Source organism: Biomphalaria glabrata, chromosome 8 (genome assembly GCF_947242115.1).
Source record: "Biomphalaria glabrata chromosome 8, xgBioGlab47.1, whole genome shotgun sequence".
NCBI classification, from domain to species: Eukaryota; Metazoa; Mollusca; class Gastropoda; family Planorbidae; genus Biomphalaria; species Biomphalaria glabrata.
This window is the reverse complement of record NC_074718.1, coordinates 33,532,622-33,560,419: the sequence shown is the minus strand read 5'-3', so window position 1 is coordinate 33,560,419 and position 27,798 is coordinate 33,532,622. Positions and strand designations below refer to the sequence as shown.

The 27,798-nt window shown below is 31.3% G+C and overlaps 2 protein-coding genes across 20 annotated transcripts in view; one reads left to right on the top strand and one right to left on the bottom strand.

The window, feature by feature from the left end:
- LOC106069355 (rho GTPase-activating protein Graf-like) overlaps positions 1-15,775 on the top strand; it is a 51,038-nt gene extending 35,263 nt beyond the window's left edge. For 3 of the 11 annotated variants that reach the window (XM_013229003.2, XM_013229007.2, XM_013229002.2), the window contains 7 exons: positions 1,113-1,289; positions 3,386-3,445; positions 6,227-6,272; positions 7,634-7,684; positions 8,531-8,599; positions 9,139-9,218; positions 10,607-15,775. In XM_013229003.2, the coding sequence (XP_013084457.2) occupies positions 1,113-1,289; positions 3,386-3,445; positions 6,227-6,272; positions 7,634-7,684; positions 8,531-8,599; positions 9,139-9,218; positions 10,607-10,716 (593 nt within the window). In that variant the 3' untranslated portion in view covers positions 10,717-15,775. The remainder of the gene's footprint in view (positions 1-1,112; positions 1,290-3,385; positions 3,446-6,226; positions 6,273-7,633; positions 7,685-8,530; positions 8,600-9,138; positions 9,219-10,606) is intronic. The other 8 variants (XM_056038543.1, XM_056038546.1, XM_013229006.2 and 5 more) reach the window with 7 other exon arrangements.
- A 2,423-nt stretch (positions 15,776-18,198) lies between these two features.
- LOC106069354 (calcium uptake protein 3, mitochondrial-like) overlaps positions 18,199-27,798 on the bottom strand; it is a 71,639-nt gene continuing 62,039 nt past the window's right edge. For 6 of the 9 annotated variants that reach the window (XM_056038549.1, XM_056038547.1, XM_056038552.1 and 3 more), the window contains 8 exons: positions 25,601-25,702; positions 24,575-24,595; positions 22,545-22,636; positions 21,549-21,653; positions 21,190-21,262; positions 20,973-21,081; positions 19,788-19,945; positions 18,199-19,109 (listed from right to left, as the gene is read on the bottom strand). In XM_056038549.1, the coding sequence (XP_055894524.1) occupies positions 19,035-19,109; positions 19,788-19,945; positions 20,973-21,081; positions 21,190-21,262; positions 21,549-21,653; positions 22,545-22,636; positions 24,575-24,595; positions 25,601-25,702 (735 nt within the window). In that variant the 3' untranslated portion in view covers positions 18,199-19,034. The remainder of the gene's footprint in view (positions 19,110-19,787; positions 19,946-20,972; positions 21,082-21,189; positions 21,263-21,548; positions 21,654-22,544; positions 22,637-24,574; positions 24,596-25,600; positions 25,703-27,798) is intronic. The other 3 variants (XM_056038551.1, XM_056038548.1, XM_056038555.1) reach the window with 1 other exon arrangement.

Sequence of the window (27,798 nt, the reverse complement as noted above, 5' to 3'; positions counted from 1 at the left end):
AGTATGCAACACACAGCAGTTTGCAGCACACAGTGCTACACCCTGTCAGAGCCTGTGACACCACTGATACCAAACTGTATATATGTTGTTTGCAAAGAATTATAAGAAGCTTTTAATTTTATAACTCATGTCACCGATGTGCCTTTGAACTGTATTGTTGCTTAAAATAATTCTTTTAATAATATCAGATGTAGGTTTGTGTAAAACAGTTTTTAAAACTACAATGGCTGGTAAAATCAATGTTTTATCTACACTGTTTTCCGTATTTTGCTATAAGTAAAGAGATATTGTAAGAATCTCACAAAGCATCATCTTCTTTATATGATGTTGAAGAGAGATTTTGTGGGTGTATTCTTTATATTTGAGTGTTCGAAAGTTTTTCAAATCTTTCTCTTATTTGTCAGGGTGGCATCATCTAAGATGATCCTCCAGCGTAATTAGTTTCATATCATCATAAAAACGGCACTTAGGCAACCGCTTGTTTGACAAGGAAGGAAAGAATCCCAATTTTAAATAATCAACGCTGTACAGTCTACATTTCTTTTTATTAAACATTAGTTACATGTAGGCTAAATTAAGCTCTTTAAATACGTTTTGGAATTAAATACAATAATTTTTCATTTGAATAGCAGGATAAATATTTAAAGGAGTAACTAAGGTACAAATAATATATTAGCGTATGAAATAATAACATTAATGGGATGAAAAATTAAAGTCACATCCTGCTTGAATGAAATCTATAATTGTAGACCCCCAATTTATTTTTTTACTTTCGTAGATCCCTTGGAAGTCTTTGTAGACTGGGGGTCTATATAGACCACTTTGGGAATCACAAATTTTAATATGACTAGTACAACTGCAAAACCAATGGCTTCAATTTTCCTTAAAAGATTTCTGGCACCCATTAAATCCGGCTTAACTTAGAAGAAAATATTTTTTTTGATGTCATGCTCATTCAAAGTTATTTGAGCTGCTAAATTAGACAAATTCATCCCACACAGTCTTTTTCTGCTAAAGCTAGATTTTTTAAAAGTTTTTGATACCCTAAAAGCATCTTCAAATAAAATACATTTCATTGTTATGTTTGAAATATTATTGACATCTGTCTGCAGGATTTGACATTCACAGTAGTACGAGCAGCAGTACTGAGTCACTCAATTCAGCCAAGAGTAACCTGTCGCCTCGTGCAGTCTCAGGGAGTACAGTCCCATCTGTTGCAGACGTTGCTGCTCTGAGGCGTGGCTCAAACACAAAAGAACCACCAACGTATACAAATGTGAATCAATTAGGTAACACACATATAATTCTGATTTCTTTAATTGTTGTACACTAAATGCTTCACTGGTCTTCAAACTTTGTTGTTCATTAAAGTTCTCATATAATATATATAGTCAAACCTTATGATAATTTACAACACTGCTTGGAACCATTCAATAAATTTACATTTTAGTATAACACTTTCTTGCATTAAATAATGCAATTAAAAGTAGCCATCAGTGCAACAAAATAAATCCCAATTCTTTGCACTTGTTTTGAATTGGAAATAACTTGAAAAACAATAACATGTTATTTGCTTTAAGCCAGTTGAATTTAAGTTGTTTGATTTTAGTTTAGTCTATCTCTAATATTGTGTCTATATCCAGTGTCAAGTGTAAAAATATTTGTATAAATGTTAGTGTAGTTTATGTTTACATTTAAATGTCATTTATCCAAAAATTTTTTTGTTTTATTTTTAGAAGATCGTAAGTTACATTTTTATAAAGTTGATTTTTTTAATTGAGCATTTTATTTTTTAGATAAAAAAAACAAACTATAACCTGTTTTTTTTTTTTTTTTCTTTTTTTGGTTTGTTTTGCTAGCAAAACATTCTTTTTTTTTTCCTTAGTCTTATTTTATATTTTGAATATATATAAAAGCCATGGTATAGTTTGGAATGATTTGAATATGGACATATTTTTTTTATTATAATTTTTTTAAATATTTGATTTTGGAAAGGGGTTTTTGGTAGATCTATAGTCATTTTTTTATTTTAAATTTCTTCATAAATATTTGTTTTACCTTTGGAAAATAGCATAAATCGTGTTCAAAACTATATTATTACTAGCATCCCATTTAATTCTATAGGCATATTGATTGTACTTGCATGACAAAATATTTTTAATATGTTGATTTGTCAAAAAAAAAGTTTTTAATGGATGCTAGTTATTTACCATAATTCTTCTTCACTTGATTTTGTTTTTCAAATTCTCAGAAATAAAATTAATTTATTTATAAATATTTTAATCAGCCTGTGATAAATCTTCAGCTGGCCATGTGGTAGAGCAGCATTAATCCTGTCAGTGGATACTGTTCATCAGCTTTATTTTTTAAACATAGAAACCTTAATACTTAATAAATATACTCTTGTTGACTATGTAATCTAATGAATAAAGCACACAGTAAGGCATATGTATGTATGTAGAAACCAATCTTGATAAAACTTGGCATAAATGTTCCTTAGATCATGGCGGAGACCATTGTATATGTTTAATGACCCACCCACAACTGAAAGACCCTAAAAATATAATATACCTCAATTTGTCTCTATTTAAGAATGAAACTTTTTTTTAATAAAAATTTAAAATAGTTACAGGACATCTCGTCATGTTTGATATAGATCTAAAACTAATGCACTAGATCAGGGATACACAAACTAAGGTCTGCAGGCTGCGGTTCATATCCGGCTAGTACAAGATATTTCTCAGAAGAACATTTAGAAGTTGTTTTGTCTATATACTGTAAATATGTCTGTTATGTTGGCTATCAGTTTTGATAAGTACTTAATGAGCAAATGTCCAATAAGGTTCTCTCACATCCTCTGTATCTGCTTGGTTTTGCTAGAAACTATTTCCTGTATTCAACAACAGTCGAAGCAATAGAGAGTTCAAAGAATAAAGCATCAAATGTTTACATTTTACAAAACAAATGTCAATATCAATGAGCATGGCTTGCCGATGAGACATTTTGTGGTCGGTAAAAGTTCTCACCTATGCACATCTTCGACATTCACATTTCTCATAATGTTTGTCAGAAGTTTAAGAAAACATGTTGATACTTTGAGTTTAATTGCTGTTTCTTTTCATATCAACAAAATAACAATAACAAATAAATTTGAAATAATGGTAGTAGTCCTCCAGCCTCTGCAAATGTCATCTATTGCTGGGTTTATAATGGCTTATTTAACAAACTTAGGTTAACTTTTAAGTATTTAAAGTGCTGCTAATTGATTATTTATTTTTTTTACTTATGACACACATATCTGCTCTAATGTATATATATATATATATGTTACAAATCATCACATAATGTACACACTGCACCTGTCATCTCCAATGTTTCTGTCTAGGGTTACGAGGAAACATTTTGGATCTGTATTCTTGTTACTCAGCATTCCAACCTCCACGACGTATGTTCTTACACATTTGTTTGTTTGACCATTTGTTGGCGCTCTTTTGCATTGTGGACTTGCAAACATTGATCAGCATTGCATCCCATCTGTGCATCCTAAATCATAGAATTAGACAAAAACTTAAACTGTAAATCTGCTTAGTGCAGTATGCAATCTAAAGCTTAAACAATTACTTTTGTTTGCAATGTACTTTTACTATATAGATATGCAAATTTAGAATTTTTTAAAATACAAATTTATATTTTTTTAAATATGTTCTCTATATATGATATTTTTTTAAAGACTATAATTTATTATAATTTGTGTAAAATTTGATTGATTTATTATTACACATGCACTGAATGTGCCCAAGAAAGAGAACTTACACACACAAACTTATGGTAAATAATAATGAGTTCTTTGACTTTTAAAATAAGGAATTAGAATGGACAAAATTAAGGGAAGAAAAAAGAATACTATAATTTACTATAAGTGTGTAGAAATGTGCCTATCGCTGAACCTTACTCTTGCTTGCTTTGGGTGATAGGTAGGAGCATCCAGCAGAATCTACTTGTGGAGGAAGCACACCTTACTCTTACTGGCTTCATTAATAGTTCCTTTTTTTTTTTTCAGGAAAAGTTTATGAAACTGTAACACAATAATTTAGCATAGAAATAATTTACCCTAAAAATTGTTATGAGCATTTCAGGTATATGTAAATTCTATAATTCTATAAAAAAAAGTTTAAAATGTTGATGCAACAGCAACTTCAATTTAACATCAAAATTTCTATTAGTAGTGAAAATTGACAATAAGATATTTGTTTTGTTCTTGTGCATCTGATCCACTAGACAGTAAATGAGAGAGTTATCATGACTCAATATGTGAAAGCTGTTAATAGCTGCGACATTTTAACATTTGTTGCCTCATGATGTCTTCTGGTCTCAGTATTGACCTTGACCTCTTTATATATATTTGGGGTACCTGTTTTTTTGTTTTTTTTTAATATCCAAAATGCTAACAACTCAGTGCTTGTAATTTGTTTGTTTCCTGGCGATTACTAACACAGTAGAAGATATTTACAGCATTGCCTGTGCATGACATTCAGGGAAATACAAGTACACTTTCTTTTTAGTGATCACTTAATAATACCTTGAAATTATTGGATTAGAAGATATGTTGACTGTGTACACTTTGCAAGGAGCTAAATTAATAACATGTTTTATCCAAATTTCTCCCATGTTTATCTAGTAGTTGGGCTCCTGACTTTTTTTATGTTCTGTTCTGTATTAGTTGTTTTTTACTAAGAAGAAAATTATTGGTCAAAGATTTTAATTATTAATTTTTAAAAATCTTTCAGACAATTCTATTTGCTTTTTTTGTTTTTAAAGTTTTAAAATTATTATAGATTTGAATCTTTTGGTTTAGATGAAATCATATATTTCAGAATATGTGACCAAAATTTGAATTTCTAAATGAATTTTTCCTCTCGCAAACCCGTAGCATGCTTATATTTAATTTTTAAAGAAAGTTAACTTGCATAACTTGGTATAATGTGGCAATTAGAGGAAATCTGGCTAATCGTGGTGCTATAATAAAAGTAGGTTTACTTGGCAAGTGTAACATTTGCATGAATACTGAGTTTGAAAGATTAAGTTGTGAGACTGATTTAACATTTTGGCTTCCTACAGGTCAAATTACACTACTGGTTTAGAGTAAGCACTGCTTAGTTTATTCTTTAAAAATCCTTAACTGATCAAAACAAACAACAAAAATAAAAACTAGAAAAACATTAAAAAAATACTTTTAAAAAACAACAACAAAGCTTATACTTAGTGTCATTGTATCAATGAGTTTTGGATCAGTCCTATCTTATCTTATGTAGTACAGACGTTACTTCAAAAAGTACTTCATATGTATAATTGAGGTAGACATAATAAATCTGTGCAGTTAGAAATATTTTTACCAACTGTTTTTGTTTTGATATATAACTTAGTCCAATGCGCTATCACTTGTCTGGACCAATTGTGAAAGAAGGGGAGAGAAGAATGGTGAATGTTTACATGATCCTTTTTTAAATCTATAAAAATAATGTACTCAAGAGTCCTCAAGGGGACTAATTCAACTTTTACCACCACATCTGTCAAGTATGATCTCTTTCTCTTGTTCAAGATATCAAACAAAATAATTAATTACCAATAATTACCAATAGTTAATTAAAATTTTTTTTTAATTTTTTAAATCGATTCTTGTGTTGTCAGGTAAAAGAAATAATTGTGCAAAAATTTAGCTTAATCCAAGATAAGGTGTGGGAGAAATAACGTGTACAAACTTTTTAACAGACAAACAGACAGAGTGAGTTGATTTAAACTTTGTAAAAAGTCAATGGTTTAATATTGGCTGTCAATGTTTACTGTATATATTACTTCATCAGGTCTCGACCAATTCAACATTCATAGAAAAGGGTTATTGGATGGCTGATTTGATTTATTTGCTGCCAATGAAGTCTAGACAATATATCAGATCTTGACCTTTCTAGACAACACAACTTTCCTAGACCTTGACCACTTTAGATTATATAACAGAACCTTCCTAGGTTATATTACAGAACATGACCTTGCTAGGGTATATAACAGAACTTTGAACTTCCACAGAAAGAGAAACATCCTGATTTCTTTTTTTCAATTTAAACCTTTTAGTGTTAATCCATATAAAATGAGCATTGACTAGTTATTTAATACGCTAAGGCTTTACCAGGGTTACTTTCTTGACTCATTATTTTCTTTTTTTTATCCCCAGCGTCAAGGTACAACTTAAATCTATCTGGCAATGATGCTCCTGCCTTGTAAGTGAACTCTTAAGTTAGTAGTTACCTCCCTTCAAGTAGTGCCACCATTCTGATTTAGCTTTTTTTTTTTTTTTTTTTAATTCTTTTGGTTCTGAGCTTTTTTTCTAATTTTGTTTTTGGTCAAGATTCAACCTGCAAATGAAGAAATGTTTAGTTGCTTTTCATTTATGAATTTGTTGTAGACTCACAAAATTGCAGCTACTTGCTGTTGAAGATTAGTTATAGATCTAGATTGTTGCTGGTTTGTCTAGATGATATTAACTTAGTCTAGAGCTTGTAGATGTTTTCATTTGTAGTTGGTCCAGAACTGTTGCTTTATGGTTAGGTGCATATCACAACTAATTAATGATAATTGAATTAATACTTGTACTAAATGTATAACATTTAATTGGATGGCTGCCTGATCATGTGGTGTGCACTCTGAACTTTGGTCTTGGTGGTTCAAACCTTGCCATCCCCCACCATCCTGCTGGAGATTATGGAGCTAGGATGTAATAATCTTCAGTTCTGAAGGAACATCCAAAACATGTCAAACAAAGCAATATTTTGGTGAAGGCAACAATTCATTCCAATTCTCCTGCACTTCAGTAGTTATCTCCCATGTCTTTTGAACTTCCCACATTATAGAAGAAAATTTAAAAACAGCAACTTGTTTACATTCTTTTTACAATTAATTTAGCCAGCTAACGAGCCATAATGTTTTTTTTTTTTTTTTTTTTTTTTTTTGCAATCTGCTAAGTACTTTCTTTCAATTAAATGTAGAAAGCATTTTTTTTTTTACACTACAGAGAAACTTTCTTAAAAATTAGAAAATATAGATCTAGTAACTTTTTAAAGATATTTTTTTTTATCCTACTTCTCACCTAACCTTGATCCTCATCTGTAGCATTGTAGATAACAATGTCAAAACTGGGATTGCCATAAAGCTTTTTTTTTTTAACTTTGTTTCTAGAAAGTTTCAAAATCATTGAAAAGAAAAACACCAGCACCAAACCCAATTCCTCATTAATAGCTTTTACACTGCCCATTAATAAATTAATTAATGTTTGTCTCTGTTTTGTTCTTCTGATGTTATAATCACTGAGCTATATCTATTGGAGTGCTCAAGACTTGTACATGCTGTATACTTCATCTTTGTTGACCAGTAAATGGCTGCCATGTTACTCAATGAGCCAATAAATCTGTTGTTGATAGATAGAAATGGCACCCACTTCAAATAAGGTCTCAGATGAGAATGACAAGACTTAAATGGAGAAAGAGCAATGTAGGTTATAGCACAGGGGTTATAATGAGTGTTGTCTGCTATTTGTGTTGTGTGAATAACCTCCCTTTGTTTCCTCTCCATCTCCTCCCCACAGTGGAAGTGTGAAGAAGAGAAGCAGCAATGATTACAGTGGGCAGTCTTCAATGTGAGCATGGTATTGGTATACACACATGCACACAAACACACACACACACTTTGTAGAAACTTGTAATATGACATAATAAATACAACAATTCATGTAAAAAAAATTACAATGACAATACAAAAAGAAAACATCTTGATAGGAAAACAAAATAGACAGATAATGTGAAACATTAACTATCAGCTGATAATTTTCAAATGTTTATATTTTTAGAATTTTAAAATAAGCATTGGTTTGTAGATAAAGTTCAAGATATATATATATATATATATATATATACATAGATTGAAAAAAAAAGACTATATAAATAATCATGATAAATAAGCTCAACATTTTAAATTCCATAGTCATCATTCAATACAAATATGAGTAAAATATTTCAAATGTACAAAACAGTGTAATTCTATAAGATTATGAAAAAGATTAAAATTCAATTTACATTTTATTTATTTTATTTAAATGAAGCTTTTAGAATTTCATTTTTTTTTAATGCATTGCTTTGTGGATTAAGCTTTTATTAACTCAATAATTTTAGGTAGAATATTTTTACGGACGAACATTTTTAAAAAAAAAAGGTTAATTAGATCAATGCAAAGCATGACAAATTTTATGCATAAGTAATTAATTAAAAGCATGATATGACATTAAGTTAACAAAAACTTATTTTTAAATTCCTAATTAATAACTCACTTTACTTAATAGTGCTAGATGTCTGGCTTTGACTTTCTATCAAGTTGTCAGATAGTTTTTTGTGTGTTAACTTTGAAATGACTGCAATAGGATTGTTTTGTACTTGTTATCAAATGGTTGAAAGGCAGTGACATATGTGTCCTTTCTTCACTTCTTCAGGTCAACATCAATGCAAGGAAGTCTGACTGGGAGTGTATCTAGCCTATCTTCTAGTAAACCACCTCGAAGGTACAGTCAAACGCTGGAGTCTGGGCAGGGGGGGGGGAGGGTGAAGGGAAGATAGGGTTGACCACCCAGTGGCTTCTCCTTAAGATAATTAATTGGTGTGTGTGTGTGTGGGTGGTATGAAACTTCAACCAAAAAGCATGAAAGTGAAATAGTTTTATTTGTTTTCTTTGACTGAAGCTTCTGGCTTGGCTTACTAAGTCATGTTTTAACTTGAGCTTTGATTGAAGATAGCCATGCATGTGGACAAGTTTAATAGCATCAAAACTTATGGAAACCTTTTAAAATTACTCATGACTCATTTCATTGTCTGTTATGAAGTAACTGCAATTATTATTTGACCATGAACTTGGAAGCAGACTTGTTTTACATACTAAAAAAAATTTAAATGTAATCAATTATATATTGTTTAAAATAAATTAGATGCAGACTTCAGCATATGATCAAGTAATGTACAGTTACTGTAAGAGCCCCCATCTATATCTCTGTGTTGTAATGTATTCTGTTGGGATTGAAAGAGCTCCATTCTCTGTTTGTTTCAGAACTGTGCGAACAAAATACAGATGTGTTGGAGATAATGAGACTGAGCTATCTTTCGAGGCCAACCAGTTAATTCATAATGGTGAGTAACTAACCATTAGGACTGTTCATAACAAAACACTCATCAAAACTTTGTTTGCACTGTATCATGTAGTAAGTGAATGAAAGACTTATTTCAACACATTTTAGACAAAAATCTCTCTTTTTGTGGATCTGTGTGGTTTAATGGTACAGTTTTTCAGAGTCTTGAGATCAAAGGACCAAATTTAAATTTCTAAACCTAGGTGTAATGAAAACATAAGAAAACCACATGCATAGTTCATACTGACATCTTGGAGCACAAAATAAAAGGAATTAATTAATAATTAGGCTTTGTCATCGAATTGAAAAACACTTCTTTGCTTAACCAAGATGTCTAAAGTTTGAATCTTTATGGAATCTGAGATTTTTATCTACTATATTTAAAGGCACATTTCTTATATGCTAGGACAAATTTGTAAAAATTGTTCCTTCTTCCTAAGTGCCATTATAGCATGAATGAGTTGTCTGAATCAACCTGGAAAACATCAGACTTAATAGAGAAGTCTGTAATTAATATGTGTAACTAGTTTAACCCATAGATACACAGAATAATCTTCTCTTTTAAAGGAGCATTTGTAATTTATAAGAAAAATATCACTGAGTCCAGCCAGCTCCAATTCATTCTGTTACATAGGGGCTTTCACACAGTGTCTTATGCAGCTAAGTCAAACGGATGTACACTCAAATAATGAAAAGAAATAACACAGGCAAAAGGCCAACAGAGTTAGTTGACACTGATATTGAATGTGGAATAAGAAGCTGAATAATAATAAAGGCAAAAGGCCAACAGAGTTAGTTGACACTGATATTGAATGTGGAATAAGAAGCTGAATAATAATAAAGGCAAAAGGCCAACAGAGTTAGTTGACACTGATATTGAATGTGGAATAAGAAGCTGAATAATAATAAAGGCAAAAGGCCAACAGAGTTAGTTGACACTGATATTGAATGTGGAATAAGAAGCTGAATAATAATAAAGGGAACTTGGATTGTTGTCAAGAAGGCCAACAGAGTTAGTTGACACTGATATTGAATGTGGAATAAGAAGCTGAATAATAATAAAGGGAACTTGGATTGTTGTCAAGCTAAGTAGTCCATAAAAATGCCTCTATAAAGCCTTCAGAAATATTCTGTTTACATTTCCCTATTATCCCATAGAATTCTATAATTGTTTTTACTACTCGCGTCATTCTCTCGTAAGTCAAAACTTTCCCTTTCTATGAAACAAATAACTAATTCATAATTGTGCCATAACACCTTTCAAATGGGTTACCTTCTAAACACTTGTCTTGTGACAAAAAGAAATATTTACTCACATATTTTAATAATATTTTCAACTTTTATTTATGGGATAATATTTTATGACTCAAATGTGTTTATTGTTTACAGTTCGACCGTCAAGGGAACCTGGTTGGCTGGAAGGAACCTTGGACGGCAAGACTGGCATAATACCAGAAAACTATGTGGAATATATAGACAATCTTGATACTAACCATTAGCCTGGCCTGTAGACTAATAGGTCAAGGTCACACCTGGCCACTGTTTTTTTACCTTCTGCCAAGAGGAATGTCAACCTAATTTTTTTTTTGCTAAATTGTAACTGGATAGAATTATTAGCAATGTTTTTATGCGATTGAAACCAAATGTTAAACTAGGACATAGGATCAGACTTAGACAATGGTTCAAGTTATTAAATAAAAAAGTTGTTGTTTTTTTCCATATTTTACAAATTTTTATATGAATAGAGGTTCACGGGCCAATTTAAGTCTGTGGTCCTTATTACTTTTAGATTATTAGCATTGTCTTAATTGTTTATAATATTTTGTGTAAACATCAGTTTTTGTAAGTGGTCTTACACAAGTTCTGTATCCAGGTCCATGATCCCTCCCCCCTCATATGCTCATTGGCATAAACCTTTCTTTTAAAACTTTTAATATAGGAAAACACTCTACAAGCTTAGTGCATTTCATAGGCTGTAGAGCTATCATTGCTACCTGTTTATCAATAAGGTTTCTGTTAGCTAATGTTTGAACTCAAAAACTCAAGTCTCGAAAGATAAATAACAAAGAGTGGCAGAAATTGATGAAGAATTGAAGCTTTTTAAGTTTGTTTAATTTTGCTTGACTTTCAAGTTTTAGCACAACTCATTGTCAGATTTGAGGAGAGGCTCAATCTTATAATGATTTGACTAATTCTTTTGGGGAGGGACTCATTCTTTTAATGCTTTGACTAATTCTTTTGGGGAGGGACTAATTCTTTTAATGCTTTGACTAATTCTCTTGGGTAGGGACTCATTTTTTTAATGTTTTGACTAATTCTCTTGGGGAGGGACTCATTCTTTTAATGCTTTGACTAATTCTCTTGGCTAGTGTAATGAAGGTGGTGCAGAGAGTGACACTCCTAATGTTGATGTGATGCAAAACAAAAATTACAAACTTGATATCAACCTACAGAATATCAAGTTGATTTAAAGTACTGTGATTTGTGAAAAGCTTTTTTTTTCCCTGTAATATGAACCTTCATTGTGGAGGCCTTGTTCATTTGTTTGTCCTGTTGCACTGGCTCAGTGGCAAAATGAGAATCTGCAACTGTTGTGTGATTTGGAAGTAAAATTTGTAAATATTTTTTGCTTGTGCGATTTGAAGAAATTGATTTGCTCATTTTAGTGTCATTTGTTTGAAATACAAACCTAATCAAGTCACAGTTTGTATTGCAATGTGTGGGGCCTATATTGGTTTAACTTTGTAGATAAAATGCTATATGAGCCAAATGTTTCTAGTGTAGATCTTTAGACATACATGTAAGTGCTAACAATGAGATTTGTACTGTGTTCTTTTACTCAAGTGTTTAAATTTCCATTTTGAGAATTAATTTGATTCTGACATGGAAATGATTTTGCTGCTAGAATGTGAAGGGAAAGTTGCCTTTATTTAAAGGAAGACAAGGGAGGTTATTGAAGTTTTATTTATATTGGTTTGTAGAACTGTATAGAACATTGTTTCTCTTAACCACATCTTATACATTTAATATATAAACACTGGAATATTGACTAGGGTCAATAAATTATATATTATACTTCTATGGTTTCATTAGTTCTTAGTACTTGGTTTCATTCTTTGGCTTCAATAGTTGAAGCTGTTGCTTTTTTGTTTTTTCTCAAACTAAGCAAACTTGAAGATTTTCTTTTGCAACTGGATTTAAACACTGAATTAAAATCAGTGTATTCTTGGTTCTAAGTTGGGGTATGCAAGGTGTACATCGTTCAATTAGGCTGGTGAGAGGTCTTGTTCGCTTTTGCAAGCCTTAGGGTTCCAAGTGTGATGCACAACTCTAGACGATAATTTGAAATGGTTTGGGTACTTATCAAATTGGTCATATATTATGCATATTTCGAACCCTAAAATGAGCAAATAAATTTGGATCCTATTCATTTTACCAGGGACTGTGTTTATTTTTATTTGATCACATGACACAGATGAAGTGGGTTGGTCTAGTCTTTGCTCTCAATGAGGAGTGAAGAAAGAGTGAACTTTACTTCCTCAAAGAACTTTTCCCCATAGAAGTAGGCCAATTACTTTGTTTCAAACCAAGACCTAGTCTTTGTGAAAGTTGAATTTAAAAAAAAAAAGGGTGATTTAAAAACTAGATCTGTGTAGGTGTGGTTGACTACAATCTTGTTTTCCTGGGATGATGTTCCTGGATGTTCTTCAAATAACACATTACTCAGCTGTGCGGGGTTGTGTTTGGTCCCAGTGTATGGAACTGTTGCATTCATAATATTTGTGTTTACTACTTTGTTTGTAAAAGTGCCTCTTGATTTGTTCACTTGGTGTCAGTACTAAACCAGACAGAGCAACTGTTACACCTGTATCTGTTCAGTTAGTTGACTTATAGTTTAACCAAAATGAGGTTTTTTAAAAGAATAAGTTTGGTGTTTTCCCAAAATTTAAGTCATTTTATTCATTCAGAAATTATTTGGGCTATCTTTAACTGAACATTCAATTGGTTTTGAGATGTCAGTTGTTTAAATATGTCATTTTAATTTTGTGCTTCTGTTTTTAACATTTTAGATTACCTCCGTTGTGTAAAGGGCTCTTTTTTTTTTTTCAAATTTTAAGAAAATATCAAGGTTGTGATATAGGTCATGAGTTTATTTAGTTTGTTTGAATCTTGTGTTGACAATTTTAAAGATATAGACCTACAAGATAATTGTCGCCAGCATAATTCTTTGACCATTTATATTTGACTTTTGTTTTATCTTGCTTTGTGCATTTTCTTGTCTACCTTTAAAACAAAAACTTTTTTTAAACATTTCCTTTGAATGTACATAATGGAAGAACTTTTGTGTACTTTGTACTTGCTTCTATCATTTGTTCATCATCTGAACTGTTCTTTATAGCCCATTCTTTGTCAAGATTTGTGCTTTTACCTGTTCTGGTTATTTTAAATAGTTTTAGAGGTTGGCACATTTGTGTCTTGATATGATGTCTTTCTCTGTTATATGTTATATCTTTTGGTGACTAACTGTTTGATACCAAAATGGTTAAACTGGAAACCACAGTCAGAGGATCTGTGTTGCAGGCATAGTCGTTGCTAAAGTAACATAACATTCTTATCGTCAGAGAAGTTAATTGATTAATTTTATTCAAGAACCTTGTATGTAATTGTACACACTGGATCTTGTTGTTCATTGTAATATATTGATTTATTTTAGTGAGTTCAAATAGGTCAACATTATTTATAACTTGTACCTTCACTTTTCCTGTAGTCCATTGGGTCACCACTATTGATCTGCTGGTCAGTTCTTTCTATTATCTCTTTTTTTTTCTGCCTCATGAAGATTTAAATATTTTGAAGAAAATCTATGAATGTTTTTTTGGATATGAAAACATGGCCATTACATTTCTTGGTATGAGCTAGTCTTCAGGACATAGAGGTGTTCCATTTATCTTGGAGTACACTGTCAGTCTCTGTTCATTCCTAAAGTATCTAAGTCAAGTTTCTTGGACTTTCCAACTCTACAATTAAATCCTTGGCCTAGGCCAATGTCAGCATAACTTGGGAACCTTTCAGCCTGACCTTTAGATCAGAAAACATAAAAAGTGCATGCATTGTGGAGTGAATGAAAGCAGGGAAGATTAAAAATGAGAATAATTCTTTAGGTTTTTTTTTTTTTTTGCTTTTGTGAAAGATGACATTTTACATAGGTCAGTGCCACCAGTGCTGGGCAACATTATATTTTCACTGGAATATTTTCTTATGTAATGTTGGGAACTAGATGAGTACATAGTGACTGTAAAACAAAACACTTCACTTTGAACTTTCCCAGCCTGCAGCCTTCAATGAATTAGACTTGTTTCTGTTATGTCTCCTACTCAATTCACAAAACACAATTATTTTTGTTATATTACCCTAGCAAGTTTGTATTACATGTGATAAGTAAAAGATAACATTTTTTAGGGGACATACTTGCTAGTTGGATTATCAAATGGGTAACAGGAGAATGGAAGTATAGATTCATGTTGCATCATCTATAGTTCAAAGACATAACAGTCTTTAGGTTGAAGTTTTTTTTCCTCTACCTTGTTCAAATCAAATACTGTTTATATAAATGTTCGGTTCATTTAGTTGCTTGACATCATTGACTTGGACATTTGGTGCCGGTAATTGGTTCAAATAATATTTGCTGCATAAAAGTGAGATAAACCACTCATGATCTAAGATTCACTTATATTTCTTTTCTTTCTTGATTCAACTATTGTGTTACCTTGTGCTTCATTATTCTTTTTGTTTTGTTAATATTTAATACACAGAGGATCTCATTCTAAACTGAATAACTTTTTTTTAAAAATCTCTCCATGTTCTAGTTTGAAAATAATGAGCATAATGGTCTTCTTTGAAACTTGTCCTACTCAGAATACTCATGCATGTTGTCCAGTGGCTAGTAACCTAATGATACGTCACACATGCATTCCATCTTAGACACTATATCTTCAAATGATTTTATATTTGAATAGTTGCTGATTATTCTTTTAAAAAAACAACATGGAAGACCACTGGTTCCAAACAATCTATCCCTTGAAAATGTTACAAATTATAGAGGAATTGAGCAAATTCTTTGATGTATTTTGAAAGTTTCAATGACTAGTGATGTTTACTATTTAAAGTTCTGTGTAAGTTTGTAATCATCTCTAAACATGTTTGTCCTGAGGTAGTAATGAAAACACAAAGTAGGATGTAAACCAAGGTTTGCTTCTATCTAGTTATTTTGTGCTAGTAGAAACTTGTGTTTTTGTCTCCCAACATTCCAGTGAAATGATCTTTGTATCTGTTGCCTTGGTAGTTTTTGTTTGCCTTTTTCTTTTTAAATGTTATCATTCTTATGTTTCAAGTTAATTACACAAAACACAGGAACCCAAAGTTGTGACCTGAATTCTCAAAAATCTTAATGATTAAGTTAGTGTCTATATCACAGATGTTTGACATTGTCTAGGTGGTTCAGAAATCTCTTTCTAAACACATCAGTTGGCTCTTTGCCCTGCCTTTTGTTCATTTCTTTTGTAAGACTTGATGTCCACTAGGTGTCTGTGTGTTTATCTGTCAGCATTTGCTCCATTCTATGCAATTTTCACAAAATGTATTTCATTGTGGTATGAACCAATAGATATGATTCAGCAATCACACATGTTTGGTGTAGATATAAAAGTTTGTCTTTTTTTTATGATACTTTACTAACAATGTAAGATAACATAGAAGATGGGAGTCAAATTTACAGTGGTGTCCTATGTAGATACAGAATTGGTTCTGACTAGCCAGCTGTGCACTTTCTGTTAGTTGTAAATATTCTCATGTGTTTTTTTTTTCAACTTCTGTAGTTTATATTTGATTTTTTTTCAAATATATAAATTTAGTTTATTCATAAGATGTAAAATATTCTGCACTTGTAATAATATTGACAACTGGATGCTGATATTTTTTTGTGTTCATGTTTAATATATAACAGATTAAAGAAACACAAGCCTTTACACTCACAGAATTGAAAAAATGTGTTCTTTTTTTTTGTTTTGTTTTCAATGCTTTTATCTGTTAAAAAGTTTGTACACATTCTTTCTCCCCCACCCACTCTTGGAACAAGTTGAAACGTTGCACTATTATTTCTAGAAAGCTGTTAACATGAATTTGTGCTGAAAAAAAACAATTGGGTAAAAATATTTCTAATTGTATAAATTTATTAATAATTATTGTCAGTATAGATCTGTTACAAATTTAATCACATGACTAATCCAGACTAATTGATACAATCACACTTTAAAATATAAGCTTTGTTTTTAAAAGTATTTTCCATGGTTTGCTTCAGATTAACTTGCATACATTGAAGGTCCACTTCATTCAATTTTCTTCATCGTTTTTTTTTCTTTATGTTTGTCCTAACTATATAGAACAGGGTTGGGCAAATTACAACCTGCGGCCGCCGAAGTGTTTAATGTGGCTTGCTGTGTACCCACAGTATATACATATAAAAATGCTAATATATTAAAAATAATTCTAAATATCTGTATAAATTATGAAACTCTCTCATTATAAAAAGTTTCATGTAAACGAAGATAAGTTTTATTGGCTGTACTTCAATACACAATCTCAGGCCAGTATTTTTTCAATGCTATAAAGAACTGTGTTGAGTGTTGGTTATACTTGGAACAAGATAGCAAGTGTAGCAACTGATGGAGCTCGATCTTTGACTGAGAAAATCAGTTTTAAAGAATATCCCCACCATAAACTCTTAACAGAAAAATTTGCACAAAGCTGCATGATCTAACATAACGTTCCACTATATACCACAGTGACCAAAGTCATCAGAGCTAAGGGGTCTTAACCGCAGGCAGTTTAGAATAAAAAATTAAGATTTAGAAACTAGATATTCTGATGTATCCACTGGCTTAGCAAGGGCAAGGTAATGAGAAAATTATTAAATCTCAAGAAATTTCTATGTTCTTTGAAGGACATTGACTGTGACCTTGTTGCTAATATTTCTAATGAAGAGTGGAAGTCAAGATTTCATTTTTTTCATAATGACTATTGCAATGAGTTGCTTGCATATGAAATGTAAGTGCATGTGAAATATTTTCAAACAAGGCTTTCCAATTTCTCCAGGCCAGCAGGGGAAAATAGGTTTTGTCATTTTCCTTTGTTGAAAGGTGAAAATATTTCAAGTGAAATGGCTAAAAGTACCAGACTTATTTGGATTCCTTAATTATGGAATTGACGTCAAGAACCAGTTTTCAGTACCATCAGCTCACCATTTAGAGAACATAACTCCATGCAAATTATGACCTGTAAGAGAAATTCAATTCAGTACTTCTGCAGTAGCTTAATGGGTGCCAGAAGTTTTATTTCCACATTAAAAAAAACTTTGCTGCTAAGCTTTAACATTATTTTGGTCCACATACATATGTGAACAAGCATTGTTTTTTGGAAAATAAACAAGTGTAATCACAGGTTGATGGTGAATGTCTGTAATTTGACAGCAGTCACAAGTATAACAACTAGAAAGCTAGTACCGCAGTACAATACGCACGAGTGTAAACAGTTAAATACTTCACATTAAGTACAGGTGTACATTTGTGGTGAAATGTGATATAAAAAGACAATAGCAATTTTTTTTTATATCATAAAATTGGTTTCAGAAATGGCTAACTCTAACTCTATATATATATGCTGCCCCCCATTCCCAAAATTTTTTTTTAATGTGGCCCTCGATATATAAAAGGTTGCCCACCCCTGATATAGAACAAGCAAGTATGTGAATGCATCTTCATAACATTATAGCCTATTTTGAAGACAGTGATGTTGAGATTTAGGGAGATTTAACTTATACATCCTTCACCTTCACTTGTACATAATAAACCTAAATAGAACAACAGCCAAAACTAACCACTAAATGTTATATCAATTAAATATAAATTGAAGAAATTCAGTATTCATAAAGTTTTTATATTAAATTTTTTATTGTATTTATAGTTTCACATTAAAGAAAGTTTCAAGATAGTTATTGTAAAATGTATTAGGAGATTTCAAAAGTTGCATTCAATTGAGATCTAAGTAAACACTCTGTACTTGTACATAAATGGTACACTGTAAGAAACACACATTTCAAAAAGTCTCTCATTTACTAATCACAGACAGAAACAGCAGCAGTTAATAAGTTAAACAGTACACACATAGACAATCACAGTTTTCATTGAATCAAGGTTTCTGGGTAGAAACAACAACACAATCAACTCCTGACTGATATTGTGAATTAAACTGTACATTAAAAAATGAAAATACAAAGATTGTGAAACCAATATATACAGAACTATGATACTGTTTATATATTATATGGCGTCGGAATACAAAAAATACCCAATTCATTTCTTGTTTTACTCATACCAAGGTAAGCAAGAAAGTGCGGGGGGTCATTGATCTGACCATAGCTAATGCCCATGCTTTCACCTTATTTCTATGAGATTAACCCACTGAAGGATGCCAATACAATAAGACATTTTACATCACTCTTGGACAGATTCATAATGTTTCACACATTTTTAACTTAAAGTAGCAAAACTAAAGGATCTATCAATATAGTACTGAAAACAAACATCATACAACCAAAGGTCTGGAGTTCCACCAAGATATACTTCATTAATTAAAAGAAATATGAACATATTGAATGATCTCTAGCTATTAACAGAACAAATTATAGGCACTAAAATATGTGGATCACAGAGTTAGCACATAGAACAAGCTGGTGCCTTCAGAGAAGAATTCAAGACTTCGATTAGAAAGTTCTCATTTCATTTTTGACACATGTTTTAAAAGCTTCAAATTTGTTCTGGCTGTGCATCAAGTGAGTCTGAAAAACAAAAAGAGTTGAGAGTTAGACTTGCTCAGATTGTGATTTAGCTCAAAGTGTAAATCAATCTTTTACTAAATATTTTATCTCCATAATATCTTTGAAAGAGTTGAGTCAGACATGCTCAGATTGTGATTTAGCTCAAAGTGTAAATCAATCATTTACTAAATATTTTATCTCCATAATATCTTTGAACTATATTTGTATACATTCCATAGGATGACCACAAGGACTAGTTTCACTAAGAGAAATATTTCTCTGCTGTCATAGATCATTGACTTTACAAGAAACTCAGCTCAAGTTTCTATACAGTTAGGACAAACATAATGGTCTATAAGACATGTAAGTTTCAAAATAGTTCAAATATAATTGCCTGTAGGATGCATTTTTTAAATTTATTATTTTGTGGACAACAGTTTGGATCTGATTCCCAAGAGGATAAAATACTGGAACCATTTCCTCAGCAGCTTAAAGTGATTTAATGTAACAGTATTGATGATGAAGAGCATTGAAAACAAAGAGAGACTACCAGTGTATGGTCTTTTCATTTCTTAGGAGGGACCTGGAAGTTCATCTCTTTAAAGGATGTCAGCAAATCTGTTCTCATTTGGACAACTAAATAATACAATGTAATCTTTTGTACTGAGCACTATCACACACAAACAGACATGTACTCACTCTTGCACCACGGTGCAATCTGTCCTTCATAAGTGAGATGAACTCTTTGTGGGACAAGTTTCCATCACCGTCAGTGTCAAAAATATTGAACAGCGTGGCAACAATGTGAGGATCCAGGGAGAAACCAGTACAGACTTTCACGGCTCGCATGAACTCCTCTGAGGGCAAAGAAACAGATCACATAGAAGTGACATTAATCTTCATTTATTGCTTTGCAAAGACTACTTCTAAGTTGACCTGTGTCTCAGGTTATTCAAGATCATAGCTTTCCTCATTCTATGACACTTCAACATTGAACACAAGAGGTAAATGGACATATGGTTATCTTTAAAAGTATATTTTCTCTGATGGGAAGAACTCCCACCAAGTTGACATATCAAGTAATAAACCACCCATTATTGTAGAAAGAAACAAAATGAAAGTACAGGCACTTCAATATCTACTTATCTTTCTTTGTGAAAAGAAAGCCAATTCAAACCTATCCAGACAAGAATGGGATTATCATTTAAATTTTTTTTCTAACAAAGAAACACTTTAAAAATTTTGTTTTTCAACAAAAATCATGTTATTAATGGAGTGAGCTGCATAGATTTTTATTTATTGGACTCTGTTTAAATTATTTTCTCATGTAACTAGGCTTATACGATATTGTTTTGTAATGTGTGAATTAAGCTTTAAAAAAAATCATAATTCAAAAGGGTGGACATGGTTCTCAAAAACAGCTCTAACATTTTTACTAAAAATTTGACCATTTAAAAAAAAATCACCAACTGATTAGCCACACTGGGAAAGCTCTATTTTGACAGTTATAAGTTTTCAAAGTATAATAAAAAATTAATTTAAATTTAGGTACAGGTCTAAACAATCTTTATCTTGAGCAGACATCTAGATCTATAGGCCTATCATTACAATTTTAAATGAGGATTTTTTTCATGGAGAGGGGGAATTGGGGCAGCGTACAAAGTTCCATTTTTGTTAAAATCTATTATTCATTAGTTTTAAAAAGTCAAATAATGACTTGGATGTATTGGACATTAGTTTTATAAGGGAGAAATTGTCTTTTGAACAAAAAAGTTTTATGTCACAAGTTTTTCTTTTTTTTATACTTGAAGCATTTGTTGTTTTTTTCTAGCTTCAGATCATGGAGTTGAACCAAAGCAGTACAACACATCTCCCACAATTCACCTTGTGATACAGGCTGCTGGGCAAATGTGTACATCTTCATGGCTATAGCAAAATCATCCAAGTTGTTCAAGAACTGACAAAACTTTTTGAATTCATCAAAACTGATACCCTGGTGGGAAAAGAAAGTCAAATGAAGATAATAAGTCAAACTGCTATGTTTCTAATGGATATGGTTTCTAAAAAATTGCAATACAAATACTGTTGACCTCTGACAGACCTTTTCATTAGGCATTCTCTCCTTGACTCTCTTAAGACAATCCTCAACTTCCCCTCTCTCTAGATTAGTGTACCTGGTCATGAACATTTGAGGTAATAAGAACATTTTTTTTACATCAAGAAATGTGTGGTTCTAAAATAGTATTTACATTTTTTTTTTATATAGACCATATTAACAATAAAATGTTTTTTCATTGTGAACATTGTGTTCTATAAAATAAATGTATTGCTTTAATCAGTTAGAAATCTCCAATAGAATACCACAGGGAAATGGCAAACAACAGAAATATAGCATTGGATTATTCCTTAAATACATCCACACACACACACACAAAAATAAAAAAATAACACAAAAGTCACCTGAGTAATATTTTAGCAAAAGCCACTTCTGAAATTGTGCTAAAGCCTTTAGAGAATTCCAAAAACTCCAGCTCAATGACTTCACTTTGAAGATTTTCCATAAATCTATTGAAAAAAACAACAACAACATATATAATGTCCCTAATCTGTCATCACAGATCATGTGAAGCAATATTACTTTCTTTGTTTAACAATAGAATTGGCATTTCATATCTAGACTGAGTGAGTGACAAAAAATACAAACTTCCCCTTTCAGACTTAGCCATCTCTAGGGCAGATGATGTAAAGGTTATCTATTTCCCCTTTCAGACTTAGCCATCTATAGGGCAGATGATGTAAAAGTTATCTATTTCCCCTTTCAGACTTGGCCATCTCTAGGGCAGATGATGTAAAGGTTATCTATTTCTATGGCGTATGGTTTACAAGGGTGTTGTGTGGCCAGCACAACAACCAATCGCTTTAATTTCCACAACTAATGTCAGACATCCAATATTGTAAACCAAAAGAGTTGGGCATATTCAGAAGCATCCTGAAAATCCCAGCCTTCATTGAGATTCCAACTTAGGACCCTTCGGTTCAGCAGCCAAGCGCTTTACCATTCAACTTCAAGGCCCCTAACTATGAATGAAAGTAAACTACCACTGAAAGTTTTTTAAATGGTCGAGAGGCTACGTACGCTTGAACTTGGCTTGTCTTGGCTACCTATGAAGGGGGCTCGAGATTCGACACCCGACTCGAGCAGAGTTGTGTTTACTGAGCACCTAAAGGCAGCACGGGAAAATGTTCTCCCAGATACCCCCTCCCCACATTGGTCCACAAAAGAGATTGAACCATAGCACTCTCAGCCTCTGAGCATGCTATTAGCATGAAAGTAGTGCTATATAAAAGCTATAATTATTATTAATAAATGTATTTATGTAATTTCTGATTTAAAAATTTTAAACCATATGAAAACAATACCAGAGTAAAGTCTTCAAAAAAAAAATCTTTATCTACCTGTGGAAGTCTTTATACTGTAGTACATTCTTTCCATTTTTACCAAAGAAGTGTACCAGCAGAGTAGTGTCAGGAATGTCCACCTCATGACTCTGTGGAATTTAAAAAAAATATTCTTAAAGTAAAAAAAATATTCTTAAAGTAAAGGCAAACAGCATTTCAGAAGAGAGAATAAACGCCTAATCAAAAATAATCTGAATTTAAATAGCATTATTTCCCCTTGACTAGGTCAGGTGATGTCTGAGTAAGCTCTGTGAGTGTGTTGTTATGAGATACTAAAGCACAATGTTGTGCCACTAAGATTAATAAAAAAATTTTTAACTAGACAGAAGAAAAATGACTTTGTTGTTAGCCACTATTAAGTCACAGCTTGTTCATGTTAAATATGTATATATACTAAATTTTTCTGCGATATAACTTAAAATTTGAATAGTTAGTTCTAACACAATATTTTTTTATTTAATTAAAAAGTGAGAGAGATAAAAATCAATTTGTTTTCTTTTAATCTTTCTGAACAATGTAACTCCTTAATGTAAACAACAGAACTACAAATGAAATGAAATAAACAAGAAGGATGTTAATGACTAGGTTTTTCTTCAAACTGAACATTTAAGCTAATAAGTAAATACTAAAACTCCATCAGTAGAGAAAGGGCAAAATCAAAAATGAATAAAAACCTAGTAATATATCAATTCAAAGAAATGTGTTACCAAGTGTTTCATGACAGATATGTTATTTTAAATTATTTTGTACAAACGATTCAACTTTTTATACAACCTAATATCAAAAACTCAACTTCTCTTAGAACAGAATTCTTTTAAAAAAAATCCTTTTAAAAAAATAAAATTGTATCTAATTCTATAAAACTGCTTGGAATCAGCTGAGTTAAGCTCCATGAGGTGAGTTCAAGAATGCAGATAGATCAGAGAAGTGAGGATCATTTTGGTTGTTCACATGTTCTTACACCACAAGAGCTGCTCAAAGAACACACATTAATAGAACTCAAAAGCCTGTGAGACTCTAGGGAGTGATGACAGCTTCAATCTTGCTTTCACATGAGGATTTGCTTGTTCAACAAAGGCTTGAAATTGATTATTTGTGCGTTATTAAAACTGCTTTATTAATATTGGGGATTTTCATAATAATTAGGTTTATCATAGTTATCTCCTCTTAGTTCTGTTCAAAAGCACAAAAACATATCCTTATAGAATGAAAACACTAGTCAGAAAAAGAAGAGAGAGCGATATAGAGCAATGGGAAGGGATGGGAGTCAAAATATAATGGAACCTTTAAGAAAAGCATAAGAAAATGAAATTAAAGAAGATTTAGACAAAATAGACACTAGACACTATATAGACACTATATAGAAATATTACTGTCAACTAAATAATTAAGATAACTTTTTTGCTACAAGCATAAAAGCTTATATATCTGATTCTGCAGTGCTCAAAAGTGCATTGAAATTATTTTACAATTATTGAAATACATAGAATATCAACACCCCTGGTATTCAGTAAACAAATAATATTAAGATAATAGACATTAGCCATAGCAATAGACAACAATGGAAGGTCACAGAGATTTTAATTTGGCAAATAATTATTTGAAGTTGAGATTTTTAAAAAATTAAGAAATTATTAGAATTAAAAATTTTTTTTTAGAAAAGGTGGCTCATTAGATCTTTACATATAAAGATCTTTTTTTTTCATGAATTATATTGAATTATTGTCAAAAATGCTAATAACAATTTACTGAGATATAATCAATCAACACAAATAACAAAAACAGAATACATTAACCTTACAATTAATCAATTCAAAGACAAAGTTACATCTGTTTTCAATCAATCAAATGTTTATCTAAATAGAAATTCATACTTATTTTACCATATTCATAAGTGATATTCTATATCATTTATGAACCATATACTTATAAATTAGTTGAAACTTATAAATCTTCAATTCAAAATAAATTCTTGGTTATATAGCCAACGTTCTGTGGCTACTCCTGAATAAATATGTATACAATACCTGCATCATCAATATCCATTGCTGATTTTTAAAAAAAGTAAATCAGGACATTTTTATTTTGCACTAAAAAATTGAAAACACTTTAATCTAAGGAAAGAGTCAGCATAAAATTAGTCTGATCGGAATGAATATTTGTGAACAACAGATATGCATCACATCCAGAATTTTAAATGAAAAAAAAACAAAAACTTGAGGATGTTTCTAAGCGTAAAAAAATTTATGTGAAACTTTTTAGAGACAGTCTTTACTACTCAAATATATCAATTAAAAGACCAGATTGGCTAGTCTTTTACATCAATCTTCTATAGAACATCTGGCCTAATGCTTTCACGAATGTAATAATAATTATTATAATAATGCTAATATTAAATCCATTTATAATTTATGTAGTGAAAAGCCTTTGTGTACAAGTTTAGGTTACCTTAGTGTCAATATAGTGATATTTTTTTTAAAAAGCAGATGGTTTGATATAAAATCTGTTAGATATATCACAGGTGATTAACTTTTACAAAGTTCTATATTTGTTAAGGAGTGTATGACAGTGTTTCTGATGTAACCATCACTAAAGGAGGGCAGATGGTTTGGTTGTGTAGGCTTAACATATTCTGATGAGACCACAGGGTGGTCTGTGCTAGTTCAAGTGAATAAATATGGGTGTAAAGTTGCAGAGGAAAGAATGGAGACATTGGATGGAAAGACATTTTTAATTGGAGTCAGATCTTCTTTAAATTATTATTTCACTTGTGTTTCCACATACAGCCATAGTCTAGTTGAAAGCTGTGAAAGCTACAGCTCAAATTTCTGTCTTCATTCTTCAAGCTGACAGACATAGAAAAAGCTAGAGCTAAAATAATAATAATAATTAATTAACGAAAGTTATATTCAGTTTTGTTTAAAAAGAATTCAAGTTTATTACATTAAGAATATACCAAGCCTACACTGGTTTAGATGTACTAGCTGTTTGGAATCAACACTATTATTCAATATTTTTGCACATAGTTTAAACAATGGACGTCAAAGAGTTACCTGTATGCCAGCTGCTTTCTTTTTGGACTGTCCATCTGCCTGGTTCTCTTCTTCAGCAGCCTTCTGTTGCTTGGATCCACCATTACTGAAAACTTTCTCTAACTGCAAGAACAAACAGAGGAAAACATTTGTGTGTGGGTACTAAGGGGACACCATCCCAGCAAGCAGAAAGAAAGCATGAAGCCCCAGAGCCATGTTGTTAAACAAAAACCTACACCATCTGCATTGGGTTATTTCCCCTCTATCGTATTAGCTTCTTATGGGAAAACAGTTTAATAGTGATGTTAAGAGGGTTCATCAATCAAACAAGAGTTATGGGTCCTGGACTGTTAAAAGATTGACATTTCTTGAGGGGAGAGAAAAGCAAAACATTAAACAGCCTGGTCATTGGAATATTTCTGGATGACAGGTTGTTTATTATGAAGAAACAGTTTGTACATTTAAACATTTCAACTGAAATCATACAACAGAGAAAATTAATAGGCAAGATCTAAGAAAGAAACAAACAAAAATTTTGTATACAATTTATAGTTTTACATCTAAAATTGAATTTAATGATAATTTGATTACATAAAATCTAGATAATATGAAAGTAACTTTCAAAATAGTCAGTAATATAGTTGTCAATGTTTAGAAGCCATTTGTAAATTAAAAAAAAAATTAAATTAAATTACAAACTTGCAATCTTTAAAATGAATACTAATCCAGAATTAAATTGAAAATATTTTCTCAACATTTTTAATAGAATAGAATGTAGATGTAAAACTTAATTTAATTAATAAAACTTCTAGTTACTTATAAGTAATTATCTTAAGGTAAACATAATGCCAATACTTTTTTTTTTTATTTAGAAATTACAATACAAAAACAAAAGGACCATGCATCTAGCTCTAGACTTATGCTAGCAATGTCCAACATAATCAATGGATCCTACAATTTATCTTTTTAGAAGCTGAGATAATTCAAGCTAATCTAAGCAAAGAGATAGACCATTCAGTAAATAAATATCATTCTCAGAGAACTAGCAAATTAAACAAACATTTCATAAAATAAGATTTCATAAATTATTTACAAGTAGAGGTTGTAATAACACACTTTATCCTCTCTAAGGCATCGCAATGAAGAACAAAAGAATTAACATTTTAAAATCAGTGTTTCTCAATCTTGTTCTCAGTCTTACTTCTTTAAGCTGGAGCTAAAATTTAAGTCTTAAATCTAAGCTGACAGACACAGAAGAAAGCTGGAGCTAAAATTTATGTCTTAATTCTTCAGGTAAAGGGACAGAGAAGAAAACTAGAGCTAAAATTCCTAAACCCTTCAGCAAATCTAAAGTAAACACATCTACTGTCATTTATATCTCAATTGTGAAAAAACTGACAGTAGAAATAAAAAGATACTGAATAGTCAGTAAGACATATATTCCATTTATTTATCACAATCAATGTGAGCGTTTGTAATAACTCTGTTCAACATGTTCAGATATTTAAAGGCTTTCTCTAATAGTGGCAGAATGAACAGGGAAAGGTGAAAGCCAACAGCATTAAAATTGTTACTCAAATTGTCAAACAGCAAAATGTATAAGAAAAAAGTTTCAAATATTGTGCCTCAGTGAGTTTCACAAAACCAATGTAACCTGTTCATTTTCTTATTTTCACAAAATGTTTTATAGCTGCAGAAGTAGATAATAACATTACTGAGAAAGAATCAGCTCTATACTGATGAACAGTGCTCCTCAGACAGTTATAAATACTGGTGGTGCTAGTAGACAAAAAGTACAAATTATTATTTGAATATTGTTATGCTATGAAGTCAGTTTACAAAATTTACCTCTATGCAGTACATAGATTGAGAAACAATGGTTTAGAAAATGACAGATCACAAGCAGATATTTGGTTTTACTTGATAGTGAGTGATTGCATACAATTATAAAATCAGTCAGAGAAAAGTAACAAAAATAAATGTATAAAATATTTGTAATCAATAGTTCCATTATGGCTTGAAAAACATATAATAACAATACAAACATAAGCCCCCCCCCCCCCCCCAACAAAAAAATTAAATTAAAAAACTTTCTTGAACTTAAATTTTAATATTTTTAAAATTATGCATTACAACTTTCTTGCTCTATGCTAATTAAATATTCATCAGAAAAGGGAGGGGCGTTTGGTACAGAAGTAAGTTCATAATTCTGAAATGTT